This window comes from Dreissena polymorpha, chromosome 6 (genome assembly GCF_020536995.1).
Source record: "Dreissena polymorpha isolate Duluth1 chromosome 6, UMN_Dpol_1.0, whole genome shotgun sequence".
Lineage (NCBI taxonomy): Eukaryota > Metazoa > Mollusca > Bivalvia > Myida > Dreissenidae > Dreissena > Dreissena polymorpha.
The window spans coordinates 30,540,901-30,568,864 of NC_068360.1; the positions used below are offsets into that span (position 1 = coordinate 30,540,901).

Genomic DNA, 27,964 nt, shown 5'->3' on the forward strand with positions numbered 1-27,964 from the left:
CGGGTCATTTTAACTTTTTCTAAGTAGGACTTTCAAGACTAGATGACCGAGAGACCAGTCATTAATTGAGTCGTATTCTGAGAAAACTAGGCTTAATGCATGTGCATAGTATCAAACAAGATTAGCCAGTACAATATGCACAGGTTAATCTGGAACAACACTTTTTGCGTTAACTGGATTTTTACTAGTAAGAGACTTTTTTCACAAAAATACCATAAAGGCAAAAAGTTACCTCCCCTGATGAGCCTGTGCTGACTTATCTGGCTAAACTGGGAAAACACTTTACGCAAACGCATTTAGCCATAGTTGTCACATAACGCGGCTCAATGTATGACTCAGCCACTGGGAAAACACTTTACGCAAACGCATTTAGCCATAGTTGTCACAGAACGCGGCTCAATGTATGACTGGGAAAACACTACGCAAACGCATTTAGCCATATTTGTCACAGAACGCGGCTCAATATATGACTGGGAAAACACTTTACGCAAACGCATTTAGCCATAGTTGTCACAGAACGCGGCTCAATGTATGACTGGGAAAACACTTCACGCAAACGCATTTAGCCATAGTTGTCACAGAACGCGGCTCAATGTATGACTGGGGAAACACTTTACGCAAACGCATTTAGCCATAGTTGTCACAGAACGCGGCTCAATGTATGACTGGGAAAACACTTTACGCAAACGCATTTAGCCATAGTTGTCACATAAGGCAGCTCAATGTATGACTGCCACAGAAAACACTTTACGCAAACGCATTTAGCCATAGTTGTCACAGAACGCGGCTCAATGTATGACTGGGAAAACACTTTACGCAAACGCATTTAGCCCCAGCTGTCACAGAACGCGGCTCAATGTATGACTGCCACAGAAAACACTTTACGCAAACGCATTTAGCCATAGTTGTCACATAACGCAGCTCAATGTATGACTGGGAAAACACTTTACGAAAACGCATTTAGCCATAGTTGTAACATAACGCAGCTCAATGTATGACTGCCACAGAAAACACTTTACGCAAACGCATTTAGCCATAGTTGTCACATAAGGCAGCTCAATGTATGACTGCCACAGAAAACACTTTACGCAAACGCATTAAGCCATAGTTGTCACATAACGCAGCTTAATGTATGCCTGCCACAGAGACTGGTTTACCTATTTCACATACCAGGTTTGGGTTTAGCCTCTTCCTCAGAGTCTGAACTGGAACTTGAGTCATCGCTGCTGTCCCCACCACCTAGTATATAACAAGTTAACATTAGCTAAAGGAAAATAAGCCTTGCTCTTGGAAAATAGGGCTTAATGTGTTAAAAGTCCCAGATTAGCCTGTGCATTATGCATTCAGGAACAACACTTTTGGCTTTTATGCACAGGCATTAAACCCTGTTTTCCCAGAATAAGAATTTACTTATGGCAGAAACCACAAATAAAATGACATTTAAATGTTTGCACATCGTGCAAATTAAGGAATTAAAGAGTAAAATAAGGAATTAAAGAGTAAAATTAAGGAATCAAAGAGTAAAACAAGAGCTGTCTCCATAAGATTACATATGCCCCCGAAAAACGCTTTGATAGTGCATACCAAATATGAAGGTTAAACGCGGACCCTACGTTCAATGTCAAGGACAAAGTGGTCAAAATTTGTGTGCGTATGGAAAGGCCTTGTCCATATACATTTGCATACCAAATATAAAGGTTACGACTGAAACAATATTGAAGTTATGAGCATTTTTCGAAACCTAAACGCAGATTTTGAAACCTAAACGCGGACCCTAAGTTCAAGGTCAAGCTTAAGGAAAATAAGCCTTGCTCTTCGAAAATAGGGCTTAATGTGTTGAGAGTCCCAGATTAGCCTGTGCATTATGCATTCAGGAACAACACTTTTGGCTTTTATGCACATACATTAAACCCTGTTTTCCAGGAGCAAGAATTTAATTATTGCAAAAAACACAAATAAAATGACATTGTGCAAATTAAGGAATTAAAGAGTAAAACAAGAGCTGTCTCCATAGGATGACATATGCCCCCGAAAAACGCTTTGATCCTGCATACCAAATATGAAGGTTTAACGCGGACTCTAAGTTCAAGGTCAAGGAGAAAGGGGTCAAAATTTGTGTGCGTATGGAAAGGCCTTGTCCATAAACACATGCATACCAAATATGAAGGTAACATCTGAAACGACATAGAAGTTATGAGCATTTTTTGAAACCTAAACGCAGATTTTGAAACCTTAACGCGGACCCTAAGTTCAAGGTCAAGGTGAAAGGTGTCAAAATTTATGTGCGTATGGAAAGGCCTTGTCCATAAACACATGCATACCAGATATGAAGGTTACATCTGCAGATTTTGAAACCTAAACGCGGACCCTAAGTTCAAGGTCAAGGTGAAAGGGGTTAAAATTTGTGTATGTATGGAAAGGCCTTGTCCATGATACACATGCATACCAAATATGAAGGCTACATCTGAAGTGACATAGAAGTTATGAGCATTTTTCGAAACCTTCACGCAGATTTCGAAACCTGAACGCGGACCCTAAGTTCAAGGTCAAGGTGAAAGGGGTCAAAATTTGTGTGTGTATCAACCTTTTATTGACAATTCACAAAGAAGTCTTAACACTTTTCATTTTGATTATAAATATCATAATGGTCCAATTAGATGATAATGTTTACTAACTGATAAACAAGGATAAATAAAAAATTTGTAAAATAAACAATTTTATGACAAGTCACTTATCAACTATATGTTATCTGATAATTACAAACAATTAACCAACAGGGATACATGTATACAGATATATTCATGATAAATTGCTTTATGATTAGAAAATAATCAGTCAAAATGACTAGTATATATAAAATATGTTTTTGTAATTGAGCCCAAAACCAAGCAAGCCAATAACCTATGATTAACAAAACACCCGCACTAATTTTCTTTGAGGCTTGGATAACTTGCATTTTGCTGTCAAATGTAAAACCTCAGTTTTCTGTAATTATCCCCACGCTTTTTGAAAAGCGTGGGGATATTGTGGTTATCTCCGCCGTCTGTCCGGTTGTCCGTCCTGGCCACTATCTCCTCCTACACTATTAGCACTAAAACCTTGAAACTTACACACATGGTAGCTATCAGCATATGTGCGACCCTGCACTATTTGGAATTTTGATCTGACCCCTGGGTCAAAAGTTATGGGGGTTGGGGTGGGGCCGGGTCAGAGATTTGCACTCATTTTTTTAGGTTATTATTCCCACGCTTTTTGAAAAGCGTGGGGATATTGTGGTTATCTCCGTCGTCCGTCTGTCTGTCTGTCTGTCTGTCCTGGCCACTATCTCCTCCTACAATTTAAGTACTAGAACCTTGAAACTATATTACATTAACTTCGTCATTTCTACACAGATTTACTTCATATTGATACTGAACTTATCCCCACGCTTTTTGAAAAGCATGGGGATATTGTGGTTATCTCCGCCGTCTGTCCGTTCCTCTGTCCTGGCCACTATCACCTCCTACACTATAAGCACTAGAACCTTGAAACTTATACACATGGTAGCTATGAGCATATATGTGCGACCTTGCACTATTTGGAATTTTGATCTGATCCCTGGGTCAACAGTAATGGGGGTTGGGGTGGGGCCGGGTAAGAGATTTTCACTCATTTTTTTATGTTATTTTACATAAACTTCTTCATTTCTACACGGATTTACCTCAAATTGATACTGAACATCTCTTATGACAATAAAGTCAATCTCAACTATGCATGGCCCCATTACCAACCCTGGGGCACCCCCTGGGTCAAACATGCGGCGTGGGGATACTTGTCGGCCTCATTTAGGTTTTAGAAAATGATAATGCATGAACATGTATCACAATGTATACCTTTCTTTTAAAATATTATTTTCAAAAATGTGTGCATACTTTTCAAATTGATGTAGCCCTGTTATTTTCAGTTTTTATTGCACTACAGTTACATGTTTTCAGTCATTGAAAGTATGATTTATGGACAAAATTAAACATTTGATTTGATCTGAGGACATTAAAGTATCAAGAAAATCAATATGATAATTTTCTCTCACTTAGACCAGATTTGAACCCAAATCTCTCGGAAGCTAAATCATAGCACACATGTATACCACTTGGACATTAGTCTTTTTAATTAATGTCCCACATGATGGCTGCCAGTGATTCAGTAAACAATTGGATTATATAAACATAATTGAGCTGTGCTCTGTGCAAAAGGGGTTAAATGCATGTGGGTCAAGTGTTGTCCCAGATAAGCCTGTGCAGTTCACACAGGCTAATAAGGGATGACTTTTTCCGCCTAAACTGGAATTTTGCTAAGAAGAGACTTTCTTTAAATGAAACAAGAAATATCTTTAAAAAAGATATACGGCGTAAATAGTTTAATGAATGAGATCAAGTATAGCGAATGTCTTTTTCTGTGCAGTTCTTAGCTGCATCACACGCAGTACGGGATGTTACGGGGAGTTTTCGCGGCTTATTTTACATTATAACATATTGCTGGTCATAAACCTATAGATACAAAACAGAAAACCAAAAGAAGAATGGAAGTGAAATTTAAACATATGAGTCAACCGGCCACACGAGAAGTATCCGTATTTATAGGCGCGTTCTTCGAACAAACCTGTTTTAGTGGTTTGTCGGGCATTGCTATTTGATTCGATTATTAACAGTATCAATTATCATCGTGCTAATGCTTAAAGTGATATTATGGGCATTTTGCACTGTTGAATTGAGCTGAAAAGAATTAACAGGTCAAAATAGTTAGTTAAAATGTGGTTACTGATTAATTATCTGCAACTCACCTTGCTACCAGTTGTTTATAAAAATATATTTTATATTCGATATTCTTACGTGACCCACCCAGTCCTGTAAGCTGAAATGATCCGTAAAACAATTTCGTGTCTTTGTGTCGTTTGAACAAATCTGCACTAAAACTAAATTTAGGTTCAACTCGTAAACGCATGATCAGTTGTCAAACGAAAGTACGGTTGATATTCAAATGCATTATTTTTCTCTTTCTGGTATATTGTTTTAGTATGATGATGCTGCATTAATTAATATAAGTGTATATGAAGTAGAAACATCAAAAATAATCAACGGTTGCGATAGACACCTATAAACTGTTACATGCTCATAATATCACTTTAGTACATTAGGCAATATGGACGAATAATTATTGTTAAATTTATCAACAATAATATTTATCATTGTATTGTTGAAAACACATTAAGAATCTATTATTTACATACCATAATTATATTGCTGAATATCTTCATTTAACATATTTCTGGTCTAAAGAAAATTCCAGGTCACCTAGTTCACGGATAGCGTCTTTATTATATAACGATTATTTTACTGACCGCCAACTCCGGTGATGACCTGTATATAAACTCTGAATGTCCGCGAATTGACCCGATATACCTCGCGGGTTGAAATGCAATGCTTTAAAGTGAGGCCTCGCTTCCATTGCTCTTTATACTTTTACATGTTAACATGTTGACAGGAATAAGGAAGTAAGTACTAAATATGAGAACATAGCCTTTTAAGTATAAACGCTCTTGCGCTGGTAATACTCTGAAAATAAAAGGTGTACGCACAAACTGTATTGATGTCGAGAATTGAGTGTAAAACTGTTCTATCTATTAAGCCTTTTCATTCGAGATAAAATTGTTTCATACAGTAAAACAGTGTTACAAAGACGCGGATATGTTTCCAATGTTCTGGTGGTATACTCAAATCAGCCAATGGAATAAATGAAGTGTATTCATTCGTACCTAGCCGCGGGAAATTTTATTGGAATTTTATTGGACACTTACAAAGGTCAGGCTAAGGTGAAAAGCTGGCTTATGCAGCTTACGCCGAAAAATCATTAAAGCAGAAAATGTCGTCCCTGATTAGCCTGTAGAGTGCACTTTTTGCATTTAACCCCTTTGTCACAGAGCGAGGCTCAAATCAAGTGTTTTGACATAACAGACCCCAAAAAGCATAACTAGAAATGGCGCGGCAGAGGCCGACGCGTATCCTCATGCCGCATGTTTGACCCAGGGGCGCCCCAGGGTTGGTAATGGGGCCATGCGTAATTGAGATTGACCGTATTGTCATTATAGAAGTTCAGTATCAATTAGAAGTGAATCGGTGTAGAAAGGAAGAAAATATAGTAAAAGGCAATTTTGGGTGGGTGTGGTCTATGTGGGCAGGGCACCCCAGGGTTGGTAATGGGGCCATGCATAGTTGAGATTGACCGTATTGTCATAAGAGAGGTTCAGTATCAATTTGAAGTAAATCTGTGTAGAAATGAAGAAGTTAATGTAAAACTAGAAATGGCGCGGCAGAGGCCGACGCGTATCCCCACGCCGCATGTTTGACCCAGGGGCGCCCCAGAGTTGGTAATGGGGCCATGCATAGTTGAGATTGACCGTATTGTCATAAGAGAAGTTCAGTATCAATTAGAAGTGAATCGGTGTAGAAATGAAGAAGTTAAGTGAAAGGCAATTTTGGGTGGGTGTGGCCTATGTGGGCAGGGCATCCCAGGGTTGGTAATGGGGCTATGCATAGTTGAGATTGACCGTATTGTCATAAGAATAGTTCAGTATCAATTAGAAGTGAATCGGTGTAGAAATGAAGAAATTATAGTAAAAGGCAATTTTGTGTGGGTGTGGCCTATTTGGGCAGGGCGCCCCAGGGTTGGTACTTGGGCCATGCATAGTTGAGATTGACCGTATTGTCATAAGAGAAGTTCAGTATCAATAGAAGTGAATCGGTGTAGAAATGAAGAAGTTATAGTAAAAGGCAATTTTGGGTGAGTGTGGCCTATGTGGGTGGGGCGCCTCAGGGTTGGTAATGGGGGGCATGCATAGTTGAGATTGACCGTATTGTCATGCATAGTTGAGATGGACCGTATTGTCATAAGAGAATTTCAGTATCAATTTGAAGTGTAGAAATGAAGAAATTATAGTAAAAGGCAATTTTGGGTGGGTGTGGTCTATGTGGGCGGGGCACCCCAGGTTTGGTAATGGGGCCATGCATAGTTGAGATTAACTGTATTGTCATAAGAGATGTTCAGTATCAATTTGAGGTAAATCCGTGTAGAAATGAAGAAGTTTATGTAAAATAACATAAAAAAATGAGTGAAAATCTCTTACCCGGCCCCACCCCAACCCCCATAACTGTTGACCCAGGATTCAGATCAAAATTCCAAATAGTGCAAGGTCGCACATATATGCTCATAGCTACCATGTGTATAAGTTTCAAGGTTCTAGTGCTTATAGTGTAGGAGGTGATAGTGGCCAGGACAGAGGAACGGACAGACGGCGGAGATAACCACAATATCCCCATGCTTTTCAAAAAGCGTGGGGATAAGTTCAGTATCAATTTGAAGTAAATCTGTGTAGAAATGACGAAGTTAATGTAATATAACATAAAAGTATGAGTGAAAATCTCTGATGCGGCCCCACCCCAACCCTCATAACTTTTGACCCAGGAGTCAGATCAAAATTCCAAATAGAGCAGGGTCGCACATATGCTCATGGCTACCATGTGTGTAAGTTTCAAGGTTCTAATGCTTATAGTGTAGGAGGAGATAGTGGCCAGGACGAATGGACAGACGGACGGACAGACGGCGGAGATAACCACAATATCCCCTCGCTTTTTAAAAAGCGTGGGGATAATGAATAAATACAGGGTGAGTCATTTTTTTGTTGTAAACCTCAAAACCAGGAAGTGTAAAAAGAAACAATGATGTAGACTTGTTCCATATTTCAAGAGTCACTTGTTGACAAGTGAGGTTGAGGACTTAAACTAAGATAATGACTGTTATTACAATGGAGCCTCAATTGTTATCGGAACACTTTTGTTAAAGCATGTGTGTGTAAAGTATCATCCCAGTATATTCTGTGCAATCAGCAATAAGTGATGACAATTTCTGACAACAATGGACTTTCCTAAGAAACTTCCTGTAAAAAAAAACATTAAAACAGAAAGTCTTCCCTCAGGGATCTCAATTGAGACAGAATCCTGCTTTTTGATGCAAGTATTTTGCAATTGTATCACTTTTGACTCCTCCAAAGTATCTTCCTTGCATCATTTTTCTGCAAATGTTACCATGAAACTAACATAAAATGTATGTTTTATTATACAAAAAGTTGGCATTTAGTTAAGCAAGATAAACTAAAAGTTATACAAAGCAATATTTGTAGAGCTATTAAATAACTAATATCTATAAACAAATTATCTAGATTTAAGTATTTTGACCCCTGAAAAGTTAATTTGACCCCTGAAATTTTCAATCACAGGGTCATTTGACTCCTCGTTTTCAAAAACTATTAAAATCCCTGTTCCCTGATTAGACTGTCTGGACTGTAAGGCTTATCTGGGATGACACTTTCCATGAACACAGCTTGATGGTACATGTAGGTAGAGTGTGGGATTTTTTATGCACTTTTTGACAATATTAAAAACTACTGAAAACTTGTTATTTCTCTTTTCTCAAATTAACTCAATGTGGAGGATACCAGGGCTCACGCTGCTGCCAGACATTATATATTACCCAACTGGCTATTATTTCTTAAAATTGTCGAGAAAAAATGGCTATTATTTTATCCGCCTACATCCAAAAAAAAATTGCCTTTTGGGTCTTGTATAAACTTATCCCTTTACGGGTCCAGGCAATAAATACATACTTAACATTAAGAATAATAGAACATTACAATTGCTTGATGAAATAATTATTTAATCGCCATCAATTAATTATCCCCATAAAAACTGCTATTTGTCGTCTGCTTCAACATTTCTTGATGTGTGATAATGATTTCATTTTTTTGTAATTATTTTGTTAACGTTGCTCAAATGATACCATAATTGTCGTCTGCTTTAATGTTTCTTTATAATAAAGAAGCCCATTTTGTTATTTCTTATAATTAATGTGTTTTTGTTGCTCAAAATACTAATTAACCTTAAAAACATTCGACACTTCTCAAAGGTAAGAAGTATAGTACATGTACATGACTTTGTAAGTAAATGTAGCTGAAGTCTGGTTTGTTAAGTCAGACCCACAACCTTGGTTGTATTCTTTAGTGTAAAGTCATGATAATATTTTCTAAGAAAATGACATTGATATTATGCTTGTATGTATGTAACTGTAGCTGATGTCTGGTTTGTTAAGTCACACCAACAACCTTGATTGTATTCTTCATTGTAAAGCTATGATAATATTTTATAAGACAAGAGCACCGCATAACGGGTGCCACGCACCGCTGCAAAAGCTTGTCAGAATTTTTTTTTTTTTTTTTTTTAGAGGTCACAGTGACCTTGACCTTTGACCTAGTGACCCAAAATGGGTGTGGCGTGTAGAACTCATCAAGATGCATCTACATATGAAGTTTCAAAGTTGTAGGTGGAAGCACTTTGATTTTAGAGCCAATGTAAAGGTTTTAGCACGACGCCAGCGGACGGCGGATGGCGGACGACGAGCAGGCTATGACAATACCTCGGGTTTTCTCCAAAAACAGCCTCGCTAAAAATGACACTGATATTATGCTTGTTTTTACATATATATTATAACTTAAATCCAATAGATATACATTTAACAAGAGATTGCCAAGCAATATGGTCCCCTATCGTTGAAACTCAACCATTGTCAGAATTTTTTATATATATCTGTTGCCATAGTAACCAGAATTCTTGACGTAGGAAAAAAATGAAATGAAGTGCATCATCTCCATATTGCCATCTATCCACGTTTCAAGTTTCATGAAAAAATATGAAGAACTTTTAAAGTTATCGCAGGATCCAGAAAAGTGTGACGGACTGACAGACTGACAGACAGACAGACAGACAGACAGACAGACGGAGTGCAAACCATAAGTCCCCTCCGGTTTCACCGGTAGGTGACAATAAAACAGATAAAATGAGATTCATTGTTTTTTTTCTTTTTGCCTTCAGTACCGTTTTGCGGAAAAGTAAATGATGGCTATTATTTTCTGAAGGCCAGTGTGAGCCCAGCTCAGAGGATTCACTTTGTTAACTTTGCAAAAAACATTATTAAAATAACAAAACATTAACTTACTCTATTAAAGATGTCGACCGTGAAGAGGACAGTTACAGGCTTAATTTGGAAAAACTTATACTTTTTGTTATTGAGCATATGACTTCATACCCTTAATAATTATGAGGAGTTTTATTTTTCATTTACAAATAAACTTTGAAAGGTTTTATCTGCATTAATAATATCTCGAGTATAAAAGATAAACCAAAAGCTATTGAAGAAGCTTTAAGAAAATATTGGCTTCATTGAAAGAAAGACAAACAAATTACACAACAGTAACCCATAATGGGAATTAATGTCAACAGATTTTGGCACTTTTAATGTTTGTCCTTAAATGTTTAAATTTTTATAAACATAGAGATTGCAACTAAAGATCTCCAGACCACAAATACAAAAATAAGATTTCAGAAAATAAACACAGAAAGAAAATTCTGTTCCCACCGGTACATGAAACACTCTCCTTTGAATTAAAAAAAGAAAAGGATGTCAGTAAAACTGATGGATGCTCCCCAATGATGCTTTGTCGATATATGGGTTAATTGTGTGGAAAAAAGTGTGACCTTGAGAAAATCTATTATAAGCCTCGGTGACCTTGACCTTGACCTTAGTGACCTCAAACCTAATCAACAGGTAGATGTCCATGCAAGGTACCTACATGCCAAATATATAAGAGATCGGTCAATTACTGAAGGCGCTATGAGAAACTGTAACCGAAGTATGACCTTGAGAAAATCTATTATGAGCCTCGTCAACCTTGACCTTGACCCCAGTGACCTCAAACCTCATCAAAAGATAGAGGTCCATGCAAGGTACCTACATGCCAAATATGTAAGAGATCAGTAAAATATTGAAGGCGCTATGAGAAACTGTAACAAAAGTGTGACGGAAGGAAGTACGGAAGTACAAACTGGCAACTATATGCTTAAAAACTGCCTAAACCATGGAGTCATTACAGCTGTTATATCACATTATGCATGTTCACTTGTACAAGCATCTTCATGTAGTTACATGTACAACATAGAACGAAAACAAAACAAATTCTCAAACTTATTCAAATGCTTTGCATTTGTAACGCTTGATAATTTTATAAATTACTCATAAACCAAAATGTCTCTCAAGTATTAGTATAGGTTAAATTGTTCCCTATTGTACATTGCTCTCTTCTTTTTTAACCCTTTGCATGCTGGGAAATGTGTCGTCTGCAATAATGTCGTCTGCTGAATTTCTAAAATTAGCATTTTCTTTGATTTTTTTTTAAGGATACTATCAGAATAGCAAACACTTGGATCCTGATGAGACGCCATGGAAGAGTTAAAATCTGAGACAAAATGTTGGACATTTATCATTTCAACAATATGTGGAACAGTGACCTTTAAGCACACTGCCTAGTAGAAATGTTAAGGTACTGTGGGGCTGATAAATGTACATGTACACACAAAAAAAGTTCCACAATGCACAACAGACTGTAAACAGCTGCAGGGAAATAAGACTGCAGACAAGCCTCTGCAGACAAACATCTTGACATTTGGAGGCAGTCAACTTTTCTCCATCTTTCATCAAGCTCAAAAACCTAAATGTCAGAATGAATGTCACACAACAGAATTAAACAAAGGCGTATCATGTATTACCTGATCCACATGATCACTGATCAGATGAATTATATATTGTGTTTTATGTTTAAACTACATGTAAATGGAAGCATTATGTTCTTTAAATCCAATCATGTTTAATATTCAACAAAAACTAGCTGTCTAATTAATTTAAACAAAAACAGAAACTTATGTCTGTTGCGGTTATGCTTAAGATATAACAAGACTATTGCCAAGCAATATGTGTCCCCAACCGGCTCCACCATTGTCAGAAATAATTTTTATCCCCACGCTTTTTCAAAAGCGTGGGGATATTGTGGTTATCTCTGCTGTCTGTCCGGTGTCCGTCTCTCTGTCCGTCCTGGCCACTATCTCCTCCTACACTATTAGCACTAAAACTTTGAAACTTACACACATGGTAGCTATGAGCATATGTGCGACCCTGCACTATTTGGAATTTCGATCTGACCCCTGGGTAAAAAGTTATGGGGGTTCGGGTGGGGCCGGGTCAGAGATTTTCACTCATTTTTTTAGGTTATTTTACATTAACTTCTTTATTTCTACACCGATTTACTTCAAATTGATACTGAACATCTCTTATGACAATACGGTCAATCTCAAGTATGCATGGCCCCATTACCAATCCTGGGGTGACCCGCCCACATAGGCCACACCCATCCAAAATTGCCTTTTACTATAATTTCTTCCTTTCTACACCGATTCACTTCTAATTGATACTGAACTTCTATATTGACAATATGACAATACGGTCAATCTCAATTATGCATGGCCCCATTACCAACCCTGGGGCGCCCCTGGGTCAAACATGCGGCGTGGGGATACGCGTCGGCCTCTGCCGCGCCATTTCTAGTTTTACATTTGTTGCCATAGCAACCAGAATTTTTGACGTAGGAACAAAATGAAATGACGTGCAGGATCCAGAAAAGTGTGACAGACTCACGGACTGACGGACCAACTGACACACAGAGCGCAAACCATAAGTCCCCTCCGGTGAAACCAGTAGGGGACAATTACAATTTATTGGAGTCAAACGTTTCATTTGATTGCTTCCGCCAACTTAAAATTTATTAACATTATTTACTAAACTGTGACTATAAATAAACAGCACCAACTTTTAATGTGTTCACATCCAATAGTTTATTTTATCTTTACGGAATACGCTATATACCTGCAACAAATGTTTATTTAGTAATTGTGCATAACAGAATGAAAAGATCTAGGAAACGACCAACCCAACAACCTAGCGCATCAAGCAGTGTGCCAGTTGGTTCGACATTAGTTGGTATGATATGCTCTTTTGGAATTTGTCACATGTGCAGACCAGTGCATTCAGCAGTCGGTACTCTTCCGTGGGTAGATGTGGGTAGATATAGATGTGCCTTGCAAATGGATGGCAAGGGACTCACTATGATGCCATCAGAGAACAGAGACCTACTGTCCCAGGCCAAACTACTGGAGGCAAACGGCCTGGCTCCAAGAAATATGGTAGGGCAGCTTTAAGAGATGGGCTCTCTAAAGAAGAGTGCCAGGACCGCAACCTTCAAGAATCTGTACTAGTTGATGAATCAGGGATTTCCTAAAAAAAAACAGCATCTGGCAGGAAATCCTGACCCCGGAAATCGAGTGAATAATTTACAAAATGTGTGCATTTAAGACATGAGAGGCTTAAGCATAACGAAAAGGGTAAAAACTGACCATTGTGATCGACTGACGTCTGCTGTTCTCAATGCTCTGATGATGGTTACCATATAGGGACCAGATATTGGGTCAGTGGACTTCGTATGAACGGTGTATGCCTGGCTCTAGGAGAAGCCACGTTTTTCTTAATTGACATTGTATATCTGTATTCTTTTGTGAAAGTATGTAACTGTATGATGTTTTATTGGGGAAAACAAAAAATCAAACGATGTGTTTTAAAAGCTCCAAATTAGTGTAGATTTTAATTAAGATGTAGAAAATATAAAAATTCAACACACCGCTGTGCCTGACCAAAATCCTGGGGAAATGCCTGATACATGTACAGTGTTTATTAATTTAATTAAATATTGTCAATGTATTGTGAAATGTATAATACTGTAAATATTTCTTAAACACATGTACAGTGATTCTTGCATTTATCATTATATGTCTCAATGTAAACCATGAATAACATAAACGTTAAAAAAAAATTCTATATTGAAATGTGTTAACAATATGTATCATAAATAAACATCTTCAAATAACTGAATTCTGGTATTATCGTTGTACTCAATGAATATCGATTTGTGTATAAACATCAGGTTTTTAAATCAGATGCAAGATTTAAGAGACAATACTATTTGAGTTTTATTCATTTCAGAACTGCTTTTTTATTACGAAAAACCATACATTTTAATTATGGTCACAACAAATACAACATCACAGTCTGGCATTCTTATTTTATTATCACATCAGTTTTTCCCGCAGTGATAAGGATGGATAAAACTTAAAGAAAATCAAACCTAATTTAACAAAGGTCTGTCATACCATCAAAAGCAACAATCAATTAAGTTAATATGATTTTAAATAATTTGAATTTAAGACACAAACATATAAATGTAAATTATGTTCACCCACTGTCAATAGTTTCATAAACAAGGGCTGTTTGTAAAACATGCATGCCCCCCATATGGGCTGTAAGTTGTAGTGGAAGCCATTGTGTGAATACGTTTTTTGTCACTGTGACAGTCACCGTGACCTTTGACCTAGTGACCTGAAAATCAATAGGGGTCATCTGCCAGTCATAATCAATGTACCTATAGAGTTTCATCATCCTAGGCCTAATTATTCTTGAGTTATCATCAGGAAACCATTTTACTGTTTCGAGTCACTGTGACTTTGACATTTGACCTAGTGACCTGACAATTAATAGCAGTCATCTGCCAGTCATGATCAATGTACCTATGAAGTTTCATCATCCTAGGCGTAAGCATTCTTGAGTTATCATCCGGAAACCATTTTACTATTTCCAGTCACTGTGACCTTGACCTTTGACCTAGTGACCTAAAAATCAATAGGGGTCATCTGCCAGTAATTATCAATGTACCTATGAAGTTTCATGATCCTAGGCGTAAGCATTCTTGAGTTATCGTCCGGACACCATTTTACTGTTTCGAGTCACTGTGACCTTGACCTTTGACCTAGTGACCTTAAAAAACAATAGGGGTCATCTGCCAGTCATGATCAATGTTCCTATGAAGTTTCATGATTCTAGGCGTAAGCATTCTTGAGTTATCATCCGGAAACCATTTTACTGTTTTAAGTCACTGTGACCTTGACCTTTGACCTAGTGACCTGAAAATCAATAGGGGTCATCTGCCAGTCATGACCAATGTACCTATGAAGTTTCATGATCCTAGGCCTTAGTGTTCTTGAGTTATCATCCGGAAACCATTTTACTATTTTGAGTTACTGTGACCTTGACCTTTGACCTAGTGACCTAAAAATCAATAGGGGTCACAGCACAGAGGTATCAAACAAACGTGCTCAATATGCCCAATATTATTCCCATTATTATTATAGTTCATGCTATTTATTATATTCTTCAGTGAGAAACCCAGTACCCTTTTTTACGGTAAACAGAAAACTAAGTCATGTGACCACACTGCATTTTTTACGAAACATCAATAGTTGCAACAATCCAACTCTCAGATATTGACCCTCAGGGTCGCTGGGAGCCAAACGCTTGTATACTCAAACCCGTTAAATTCAGGGGTTGGGTTAACTCGCGGTATTTCATTAGATCCCACTGGATTTTGCTTATAAACAAAACTGCGTGACCTACTTGTCAAATCTGACAGAAAACATCTCTCGCTGCCAGCATGATCTATTTTTGGTAATAAAGTGTTGAAAAACTCAGACTTAAACAATAATTGAATTTGTAAACAGGGTTTTTATCTGATTTTGGGGAAAAGGCCTGGCCTTTTTCGAGGGGAAAAAAATCGCGCGAAACGGTGGATTTTGGGGAAAAATAAGGAAAGTCTGAAATAAACAATTTAACATATTTTACTGTTTTGAAAACAAATTCAAGGCAACAGATAATTTAATTAAACAATATTTTTCTATTTTCTACACTGGATCAGGTTAACTTATATAATTAAAGGTTTGTTTTTTTGTTTTGTTTTTATTTCATTGTTTTGGGAAAAATCTCTTTCAGAGGGGAAAAAATATGTCTATGGGAAAGGGCCGATATTCTGCGTGTCTCAAAGAAGGAAAAAAAGCCCTGGTATAGTTTAATTGATTGTCTTAACGAAAAAATCCGACAGTGCTTGAAAATAACTGTGATATTCATTTTATTTGATGTCTTAAATTCCATATATTTAAATTGTTATATGCGTTATTGATTGTTACTTTGAATGGTATGTTAGTTCTTTGTTTATTCATGGTCAATTTAATATTAGTGCTGTTAAACCTATTTACCACGAATCTACCGGGCGAAAAAATTAACAACAATGGCGGAAAGTGAAGTTGTTTTTGTTTCTACTGCAGTTAATATTAAAGGATTGTTCTAATATTTAGGGCAATTATCGAATAAAATTAAGTTGAATATGATTGTCATTTAAATCATTTATCTGATATATGAAGATGGTTTCTAGACGCAAGTGAAGTTAAACCTAGCACGAGACTCGCGTGATGCAGTTTTCTCATAAAAGCTCAAGAAGAACCATAGCTAAAGAAACTTCAGCGAACAGTTGATTTATGGAGGTTCCGGTCACCAAATAACAAGTGGCGGTAAATTGTATTTATATAGTAAATGCCGGGAGGTTTCGGTAAATTGGTATAAATAGGTTTATTCAAATTTTCACACCTTTAATCGATAAACGTGAACACTATTGAGTTGTTTGGCAATAATTGAATTATCTGATTAAAAGGTACGGAGCTGATGTAGTCAAATGCTGTTTGTTCTCAAGTTTTCAAATTGTGTATTAGTGATATAATTTAGTCCAAGCATCTCTATCCTATATAACCAGTCATATTAAATACCATAAAGGACCACTAAGGATCGCTAAGTACCGCTAAGTACCACTAAGGACATTTGTGTAATTTGTAGTGATAATTAAGGCCTCAAGGGGCTAATTAGGATATATATTTATGTTTCTCTTGGCCAGTAACTTCAAATATTGATAATTGAAAAATAAAATTAGTTGGAAAAAAAATGTTTTATTCTGAAAAAAAGTTTTTTTATTAAAAAACTGTTGTGTTATTAAGTCTAAAATGTTTGTATTTCCTATTGTATAGTTGAAATGTGATACTTTGAATGAAGAAAAGAGAGACTAATGACCTTCATTTTCAAACTGTGAATAAAATCACATATCTGAAGTGAGGAATTCAATAACAATTATTAAGGTCATTTAAAAGCAAGATCTCATTTGGGTAATATTTATTTTTTTAATCAATATTATCTGTCATACGATTTTTAAAGATTTGGTACATTTATTTTTACATTTATTTTTAGATAAAATAATAGTTAAAATATTTAATTAAACACTGAACTAATTTAAGAATCGCAAATTCATAAAAAAAAAATTAAATCAGTGCTACAAGACTTTGAACATTTTTTAATAGCATTAAACATAATAAAGATCTTTTATTAATTCAGTCTTTAAATCAACATTCTTTACTGTAGGCATAGCATTTATTAATCAATTCAAAATTAATCACCAGTTTGCAACTATATGCCCCTGATGTTATTGTAAGCCAATAATAGGTGTCATTAACACCTCATTGTAGGTATACTTCTATAAAGATCCATTTTACCGAAACCTCCACAACATTCACTATATAAATACAATTTACCGAACTTGTTATTTACCGAAACCTCCTGTACCCGAACAGTAAATGGGGCCGCCCAGTAAATGTATTAACAGACCTGTTGCGCCAGTCAAAAATCATTAAAAGCGACATTCGAAGTAATGGTAGCCAGAACTAGAAGAACCAGAAACACACCTACAACGACTGTCGATGATTCATGTGTTAAAACTGTTATCCAACTTCCAAGACATTTACGTTTTTTAAGACGTTTTTTGAACTCCATACCATAACTATATAATTTATTAATGCTTACCAGTTGTTTGAAATCCGTTACAAATAAGAATTAATAATACAAAGTTGTATTTAATCAACAACACCATTTTCTTCTTGATTTGTTGTCCTCTATATTTTTAAACTCGTTTCCTAAGGTATGTTACAATTTCCTTTACTCAACAACACTTATCTCGCAGCATCATTTTGTTTCGCTGTATTTAGTTGTGCGCCACCTAGCCGATGTTTACATTGTCAACAAGCTGACCTACTTTCGTTTTTCATTGGAATACTATTTTCTGGGTGAAAATGAATGGAATACTGGTAAGTTTGTTTATTTTCTTCGTTGTGTATATGTTTTTAATTAAAATGAAATAACAAAATAAGAAAAAATCGGTACTTGTCAACCTTTTCATCAATGTTTACAAGTTCGTCTGCCGTATCAATTAGGTCAGACAACACAATTTATAAAACGGTTAACATTAACTAATTCGTATCAGATTTGTTCATATGTCAGGCTCAACACTTTCATTTAAATTATGAACGAGATAAGTACACTCTGGATCAGCAGACGATTTATTTCATAAATCAATCTCTGGGTTAATGGTCGCCATCTTTCGAAGGTCACATAACCCCAAACCGGAACTCAGTCAGTTTGATACTTAGCACACATTGTTGAGTGCATGCTGCCTAGGATTTGTAAAATACATTGCAAATGGTTGGTTTTGGTATCAACTTGAAGGTATATTTGTAAGCAATAAGAAAATAAGCCATTTTTGTACTCTACTTTTTGTGTTGATGGTTCCCGGCTTCGAAAGTAGGTCATACTATTTGAGCCCAAAATGGTTGTCTGCACAGCTGTCAAAACCGGTTTGCCTATTCTAAGGTAAATATTTTGAGTTTGCGCGTATAGAATTTAATGACATGCATTTTTTTTCAAAAGATTATGCATTAATCTTTCCAATGATGTATGATGATATAGTGGGTATGCGCTTGATCATGGTAAAAATTGATATCGAACTTCAACTATTTTATATGTAATATAGAAGGAAATTAATTGCGCATGCGTAACCTTTAAGCACATCCGACCAAGTTAGTCGTCTGCCAGAATTTTGACATTTGACCATTAAAAACTCTCTGTATTGCAAAACATAACTGCCAGATGTCATTTTGACCCAAATAAGGGCTGTTTGCAATTGGGCTGTTGCACTTGGGGTCATAAGGGGGGTAAATGCTGGAAAATCACACCGAAACCTGTTCCGGAGACATATTCTAAGACTACTTAAACACCCGGTATTGTTTTTCAGTGCCATTTTGACATTAATTTGCATCAATCTCAATAATGAACCTAATGCATGTCTTTATTTCATCTGTATTTATTATTATTGTTTACTTTTTGAGCCTTTTTCTGTTAAAAATGCCCGCCAATTTTGGACCTACACTTCTATCCGCCTTCGCCTTCAACCCATTCAGGCAGATCTACTCAGAATAACACTACTTTGCCTTATTTTACCTGTTTGGATATCTCGCTGAGTTCAAGTAAAATCAAGTATTCAGCTGAAAACACAAAAATGATAATAATATTATGCTTTCTTTCCTGGAAGAATGTTGTTGCGATAGACCCTGCATGAAAAACACCAGGGAATCTGTATTTAAGTGACCTTAATATTATGCGTAAACCTAAGTGTGCATTTGTAGGCGGTGTCGAAATGGGTCTATAGCTCTGCCTGAACTGTCGTCCAATTGGTTTACAAGTCCGGCTGAAGTGACAGGCCATCAAAAACTGTACAGTGTGACTGATTCGGAGACGGCCCTCAACACTCGCCCAGTCGTGTCGAGAGGATCGGTGTCTTTGCAGGTTAGTACGCCGTTATTTTCAATTAAATCTATTGTAAAATGATTTCTTTGATATCCTGGCACACTTTTGTCACCAAAATTAGGAAATTTGTGTGTTTTACATTGACTGCAGCTCTGAAACCAAACTTTGTGGCGATAACTTTGCCGGTGTGCCCGACAATGTGATGCCGGCGTGGTGAATTAACCATTTGCAGCAAATAAAGCGAGAAAGACTATTGAAAGCTTACTCTAATTGTATCTAACTTACATTAGTTGGCACCGTAATGGGCAAATGCGCACAAAAAACCTTTTTTGTTTTCTCAGATTACACGGAATTGAGCACCCGGGCCAGACTGACACTTTCCGGAGCCTGCCCTAGACGGAACTCGAGCCGAGGAATCATAGGTCCAGGTGTGACAAAAGACTTAAAGCTCATGTCTGACGATGACTTTTTTTAGTCAGGAAGCCAAGTGTGTTGTTTTTCCATGCAAGCGAGCCCTTTTGTTGGGTCAAATGACATCAGCATTGCTGCTTCTACATGGATTTTACCTAAAATGTGCAAAAAAAATATAAAAAGTTTGTTCGAATCCAGTTCAAAACCTGCTTTGATGCACAAATATTGCCATTGATGATTTTTTTCACTTATTAAGCCATATGTAAGATAAGCTTTGCCTATTAGAATCGAAAGACATGCCTTGTATGGAGTCTAAGTGCTGCATGTATGATGTAACCGAGTTTGGCTTTTCTACCTTAATTCTTGACGCGAAACGCTGTTACGCATGGCGCTTTCAACGGCAACTTTTATGAATTAATCTGTGTGTCATTGTACCGGAACTTTGTGATCTTTCTCAAAACAGATTATACCTGTGGGAAAAGTGCCTTTAATTTAAATTTGAAGGGGTTGGGTTCTCTTAAAGGTCACATAACCCCAAACCGGAACTCCTGTTTTTAGGGTTACATGCAGTCAGTTTGATACTTAGCACACATTGTTGAGTGCATGCTGCCTAGGATTTGTAAAATACATTGCAAATGGTTGGTTTTGGTATCAACTTGAAGGTATATTTGTAAGCAATAAGAAAATAAGCCATTTTTGTGCTCTACTTTTTGTGTTGATGGTTCCCGGCTTCGAAAGTAGGTCATACTATTTGAGCCCAAAATGGTTGTCTGCACAGCTGTCAAAACCGGTTTGCCTATTCTAAGGTAAATATTTTGAGTTTGCGCGTATAGAATTTAATGACATGCATTTTTTTTCAAAAGATTATGCATTAATCTTTCCAATGATGTATGATGATATAGTGGGTATGCGCTTGATCATGGTAAAAATTGATATCGAACTTCAACTATTTTATATGTAATATAGAAGGAAATTAATTGCGCATGCGTAACCTTTAAGCACATCCGACCAAGTTAGTCGTCTGCCAGAATTTTGACATTTGACCATTAAAACTCTCTGTATTGCAAAACATAACTGCCAGATGTCATTTTGACCCAAATAAGGGCTGTTTGCAATTGGGCTGTTGCACTTGGGGTCATAAGGGGGGTAAATGCTGGAAAATCACACCGAAACCTGTTCCGGAGACATATTCTAAGACTACTTAAACACCCGGTATTGTTTTTCAGTGCCATTTTGACATTAATTTGCATCAATCTCAATAATGAACCTAATGCATGTCTTTATTTCATCTGTATTTATTATTATTGTTTACTTTTTTAGCCTTTTTCTGTTAAAAATGCCCGCCAATTTTGGACCTACACTTCTATCCGCCTTCGCCTTCAACCCATTCAGGCAGATCTACTCAGAATAACACTACTTTGCCTTATTTTACCTGTTTGGATATCTCGCTGAGTTCAAGTAAAATCAAGTATTCAGCTGAAAACACAAAAATGATAATAATATTATGCTTTCTTTCCTGGAAGAATGTTGTTGCGATAGACCCTGCATGAAAAACACCAGGGAATCTGTATTTAAGTGACCTTAATATTATGCGTAAACCTAAGTGTGCATTTGTAGGCGGTGTCGAAATGGGTCTATAGCTCTGCCTGAACTGTCGTCCAATTGGTTTACAAGTCCGGCTGAAGTGACAGGCCATCAAAAACTGTACAGTGTGACTGATTCGGAGACGGCCCTCAACACTCGCCCAGTCGTGTCGAGAGGATCGGTGTCTTTGCAGGTTAGTACGCCGTTATTTTCAATTAAATCTATTGTAAAATGATTTCTTTGATATCCTGGCACACTTTTGTCACCAAAATTAGGAAATTTGTGTGTTTTACATTGACTGCAGCTCTGAAACCAAACTTTGTGGCGATAACTTTGCCGGTGTGCCCGACAATGTGATGCCGGCGTGGTGAATTAACCATTTGCAGCAAATAAAGCGAGAAAGACTATTGAAAGCTTACTCTAATTGTATCTAACTTACATTAGTTGGCACCGTAATGGGCAAATGCGCACAAAAAACCTTTTTTGTTTTCTCAGATTACACGGAATTGAGCACCCGGGCCAGACTGACACTTTCCGGAGCCTGCCCTAGACGGAACTCGAGCCGAGGAATCATAGGTCCAGGTGTGACAAAAGACTTAAAGCTCATGTCTGACGATGACTTTTTTTAGTCAGGAAGCCAAGTGTGTTGTTTTTCCATGCAAGCGAGCCCTTTTGTTGGGTCAAATGACATCAGCATTGCTGCTTCTACATGGATTTTACCTAAAATGTGCAAAAAAAATATAAAAAGTTTGTTCGAATCCAGTTCAAAACCTGCTTTGATGCACAAATATTGCCATTGATGATTTTTTTCACTTATTAAGCCATATGTAAGATAAGCTTTGCCTATTAGAATCGAAAGACATGCCTTGTATGGAGTCTAAGTGCTGCATGTATGATGTAACCGAGTTTGGCTTTTCTACCTTAATTCTTGACGCGAAACGCTGTTACGCATGGCGCTTTCAACGGCAACTTTTATGAATTAATCTGTGTGTCATTGTACCGGAACTTTGTGATCTTTCTCAAAACAGATTATACCTGTGGGAAAAGTGCCTTTAATTTAAATTTGAAGGGGTTGGGTTCTCTTAAAGGTCACATAACCCCAAACCGGAACTCCTGTTTTTAGGGTTACATGCAGTCAGTTTGATACTTAGCACACATTGTTGAGTGCATGCTGCCTAGGATTTGTAAAATACATTGCAAATGGTTGGTTTTGGTATCAACTTGAAGGTATATTTGTAAGCAATAAGAAAATAAGCCATTTTTGTGCTCTACTTTTTGTGTTGATGGTTCCCGGCTTCGAAAGTAGGTCATACTATTTGAGCCCAAAATGGTTGTCTGCACAGCTGTCAAAACCGGTTTGCCTATTCTAAGGTAAATATTTTGAGTTTGCGCGTATAGAATTTAATGACATGCATTTTTTTTCAAAAGATTATGCATTAATCTTTCCAATGATGTATGATGATATAGTGGGTATGCGCTTGATCATGGTAAAAATTGATATCGAACTTCAACTATTTTATATGTAATATAGAAGGAAATTAATTGCGCATGCGTAACCTTTAAGCACATCCGACCAAGTTAGTCGTCTGCCAGAATTTTGACATTTGACCATTAAAAACTCTCTGTATTGCAAAACATAACTGCCAGATGTCATTTTGACCCAAATAAGGGCTGTTTGCAATTGGGCTGTTGCACTTGGGGTCATAAGGGGGGTAAATGCTGGAAAATCACACCGAAACCTGTTCCGGAGACATATTCTAAGACTACTTAAACACCCGGTATTGTTTTTCAGTGCCATTTTGACATTAATTTGCATCAATCTCAATAATGAACCTAATGCATGTCTTTATTTCATCTGTATTTATTATTATTGTTTACTTTTTGAGCCTTTTCTGTTAAAAATGCCCGCCAATTTTGGACCTACACTTCTATCCGCCTTCGCCTTCAACCCATTCAGGCAGATCTACTCAGAATAACACTACTTTGCCTTATTTTACCTGTTTGGATATCTCGCTGAGTTCAAGTAAAATCAAGTATTCAGCTGAAAACACAAAAATGATAATAATATTATGCTTTCTTTCCTGGAAGAATGTTGTTGCGATAGACCCTGCATGAAAAACACCAGGGAATCTGTATTTAAGTGACCTTAATATTATGCGTAAACCTAAGTGTGCATTTGTAGGCGGTGTCGAAATGGGTCTATAGCTCTGCCTGAACTGTCGTCCAATTGGTTTACAAGTCCGGCTGAAGTGACAGGCCATCAAAAACTGTACAGTGTGACTGATTCGGAGACGGCCCTCAACACTCGCCCAGTCGTGTCGAGAGGATCGGTGTCTTTGCAGGTTAGTACGCCGTTATTTTCAATTAAATCTATTGTAAAATGATTTCTTTGATATCCTGGCACACTTTTGTCACCAAAATTAGGAAATTTGTGTGTTTTACATTGACTGCAGCTCTGAAACCAAACTTTGTGGCGATAACTTTGCCGGTGTGCCCGACAATGTGATGCCGGCGTGGTGAATTAACCATTTGCAGCAAATAAAGCGAGAAAGACTATTGAAAGCTTACTCTAATTGTATCTAACTTACATTAGTTGGCACCGTAATGGGCAAATGCGCACAAAAAACCTTTTTGTTTTCTCAGATTACACGGAATTGAGCACCCGGGCCAGACTGACACTTTCCGGAGCCTGCCCTAGACGGAACTCGAGCCGAGGAATCATAGGTCCAGGTGTGACAAAAGACTTAAAGCTCATGTCTGACGATGACTTTTTTTAGTCAGGAAGCCAAGTGTGTTGTTTTTCCATGCAAGCGAGCCCTTTTGTTGGGTCAAATGACATCAGCATTGCTGCTTCTACATGGATTTTACCTAAAATGTGCAAAAAAAATATAAAAAGTTTGTTCGAATCCAGTTCAAAACCTGCTTTGATGCACAAATATTGCCATTGATGATTTTTTTCACTTATTAAGCCATATGTAAGATAAGCTTTGCCTATTAGAATCGAAAGACATGCCTTGTATGGAGTCTAAGTGCTGCATGTATGATGTAACCGAGTTTGGCTTTTCTACCTTAATTCTTGACGCGAAACGCTGTTACGCATGGCGCTTTCAACGGCAACTTTTATGAATTAATCTGTGTGTCATTGTACCGGAACTTTGTGATCTTTCTCAAAACAGATTATACCTGTGGGAAAAGTGCCTTTAATTTAAATTTGAAGGGGTTGGGTTCTCTTAAAGGTCACATAACCCCAAACCGGAACTCCTGTTTTAGGGTTACATGCAGTCAGTTTGATACTTAGCACACATTGTTGAGTGCATGCTGCCTAGGATTTGTAAAATACATTGCAAATGGTTGGTTTTGGTATCAACTTGAAGGTATATTTGTAAGCAATAAGAAAATAAGCCATTTTTGTGCTCTACTTTTGTGTTGATGGTTCCCGGCTTCGAAAGTAGGTCATACTATTTGAGCCCAAAATGGTTGTCTGCACAGCTGTCAAAACCGGTTTGCCTATTCTAAGGTAAATATTTTGAGTTTGCGCGTATAGAATTTAATGACATGCATTTTTTTTCAAAAGATTATGCATTAATCTTTCCAATGATGTATGATGATATAGTGGGTATGCGCTTGATCATGGTAAAAATTGATATCGAACTTCAACTATTTTATATGTAATATAGAAGGAATTAATTGCGCATGCGTAACCTTTAAGCACATCCGACCAAGTTAGTCGTCTGCCAGAATTTTGACATTTGACCATTAAAAACTCTCTGTATTGCAAAACATAACTGCCAGATGTCATTTGACCCAAATAAGGGCTGTTTGCAATTGGGCTGTTGCACTTGGGGTCATAAGGGGGGTAAATGCTGGAAAATCACACCGAAACCTGTTCCGGAGACATATTCTAAGACTACTTAAACACCCGGTATTGTTTTTCAGTGCCATTTTGACATTAATTTGCATCAATCTCAATAATGAACCTAATGCATGTCTTTATTTCATCTGTATTTATTATTATTGTTTACTTTTTGAGCCTTTTTCTGTTAAAAATGCCCGCCAATTTTGGACCTACACTTCTATCCGCCTTCGCCTTCAACCCATTCAGGCAGATCTACTCAGAATAACACTACTTTGCCTTATTTTACCTGTTTGGATATCTCGCTGAGTTCAAGTAAAATCAAGTATTCAGCTGAAAACACAAAAATGATAATAATATTATGCTTTCTTTCCTGGAAGAATGTTGTTGCGATAGACCCTGCATGAAAAACACCAGGGAATCTGTATTTAAGTGACCTTAATATTATGCGTAAACCTAAGTGTGCATTTGTAGGCGGTGTCGAAATGGGTCTATAGCTCTGCCTGAACTGTCGTCCAATTGGTTTACAAGTCCGGCTGAAGTGACAGGCCATCAAAAACTGTACAGTGTGACTGATTCGGAGACGGCCCTCAACACTCGCCCAGTCGTGTCGAGAGGATCGGTGTCTTTGCAGGTTAGTACGCCGTTATTTTCAATTAAATCTATTGTAAAATGATTTCTTTGATATCCTGGCACACTTTTGTCACCAAAATTAGGAAATTTGTGTGTTTTTACATTGACTGCAGCTCTGAAACCAAACTTTGTGGCGATAACTTTGCCGGTGTGCCCGACAATGTGATGCCGGCGTGGTGAATTAACCATTTGCAGCAAATAAGCGAGAAAGACTATTGAAAGCTTACTCTAATTGTATCTAACTTACATTAGTTGGCACCGTAATGGGCAAATGCGCACAAAAACCTTTTTTGTTTTCTCAGATTACACGGAATTGAGCACCCGGCCAGACTGACACTTTCCGGAGCCTGCCCTAGACGGAACTCGAGCCGAGGAATCATAGGTCCAGGTGTGACAAAAGACTTAAAGCTCATGTCTGACGATGACTTTTTTTAGTCAGGAAGCCAAGTGTGTTGTTTTTCCATGCAAGCGAGCCCTTTTGTTGGGTCAAATGACATCAGCATTGCTGCTTCTACATGGATTTTACCTAAAATGTGCAAAAAAAATATAAAAAGTTTGTTCGAATCCAGTTCAAACCTGCTTTGATGCACAAATATTGCCATTGATGATTTTTTTCACTTATTAAGCCATATGTAAGATAAGCTTTGCCTAGTAGAATCGAAAGACATGCCTTGTATGGAGTCTAAGTGCTGCATGTATGATGTAACCGAGTTTGGCTTTTCTACCCTTAATTCTTGACGCGAAACGCTGTTACGCATGGCGCTTTTCAACGGCAACTTTTATGAATTAATCTGTGTGTCATTGTACCGGACTTTGTGATCTTTCTCAAAACAGATTTACCTGTGGGAAAAGTGCCTTTAATTTAAATTTGAAGGGGTTGGGTTCTCTTAAAGGTCACATAACCCCAAACCGGAACTCCTGTTTTTAGGGTTACATGCAGTCAGTTTGATACTTAGCACACATTGTTGAGTGCATGCTGCCTAGGATTTGTAAAATACATTGCAAATGGTTGGTTTGGTATCAACTTGAAGGTATATTTGTAAGCACTAAGAAAAAATAAGCCATTTTTTGTGCTCTACTTTTTGTGTTGATGGTTCCCGGCTTCGAAAGTAGTCATACTATTTGCGCCCAAATGGTTGTCTGCACAGCTGTCAAAACCGGTTTGCCTATTCTAAGGTAAATATTTTGAGTTGCGCGTATAGAATTTAATGACATGCATTTTTTTCAAAAAGATATGCATTAATCTTTCCAATGATGTATGATGATATAGTGGGTATGCGCTTGATCATGGTAAAAATTGATATCGAACTTCAACTATTTTATATGTAATATAGAAGGAAATTAATTGCGCGATGCGTAACCTTTAAGCACATCCGACCAAGTTAGTCGTTCTGCCAGAATTTTGACATTGACCATTAAAAACTCTCTGTATTGCAAAACATAACTGCCAGATGTCATTTTGACCCAAATAAGGCTGTTTTGCAATTGGGCTGTTGCACTGGGGATAAGGGGGGTAAATGCTGGAAAATCACACGGAACCTGTTCGGAGACATATTCTAAGACTACTTAAACACCCGGTATTGTTTTTCAGTGCCATTTTGACATTATTTGCATCAATCTCAATCAATGAACCTAAATGCATGTTCTTTATTTCATCTGTATTTATTATTATTGTTTACTTTTTGAGCCTTTTCTGTTAAAAATGCCCGCCAATTTTGGACCTAACTTCTATCCGCCTTCGCCTTCAACCATTCAGGCAGATCTACTCAGAATAACACTACTTTGCCTTATTTTACTGTTTGGATATCTCGCTGAGTTCAAGTAAAATCAAGTATTCAGCTGAAAACACAAAAAATGATAATAATATTATGCTTTCTTTCCTGGAAGAATGTTGTTGCGATAGACCTGCATGAAAAACACCCAGGGAATCGTATTTAAGTGACCTTAATATTATGC

General features: G+C 37.3%; 1 protein-coding gene and 1 long non-coding RNA gene across 4 annotated transcripts in view; one reads left to right on the plus strand and one right to left on the minus strand.

Moving 5' to 3' along the window:
- Positions 1–18,163, minus strand: part of LOC127834098 (protein eyes shut-like) — a 70,398-nt gene extending 52,235 nt beyond the window's left edge. Inside the window, exons 1-2 of one of the 3 annotated variants that reach the window (XM_052359710.1) lie at positions 17,752–18,163; positions 1,171–1,239 (exon numbers count right to left, since the gene is read on the minus strand). In XM_052359710.1, the coding sequence (XP_052215670.1) occupies positions 1,171–1,239; positions 17,752–17,818 (136 nt within the window). In that variant the 5' untranslated portion in view covers positions 17,819–18,163. The remainder of the gene's footprint in view (positions 1–1,170; positions 1,240–17,751) is intronic. The other 2 variants (XM_052359709.1, XM_052359708.1) reach the window with 2 other exon arrangements.
- Positions 18,164–18,432: 269 nt separating this feature from the next.
- LOC127836543 (uncharacterized) lies at positions 18,433–26,335 on the plus strand. The gene is made up of 8 exons (XR_008028819.1): positions 18,433–19,566; positions 19,869–19,955; positions 21,556–21,715; positions 22,018–22,104; positions 23,705–23,864; positions 24,166–24,252; positions 25,850–26,009; positions 26,311–26,335. It is a non-coding gene; the product is annotated as an uncharacterized LOC127836543 (long non-coding RNA).
- The last annotated feature ends 1,629 nt before the right edge of the window (positions 26,336–27,964 follow it).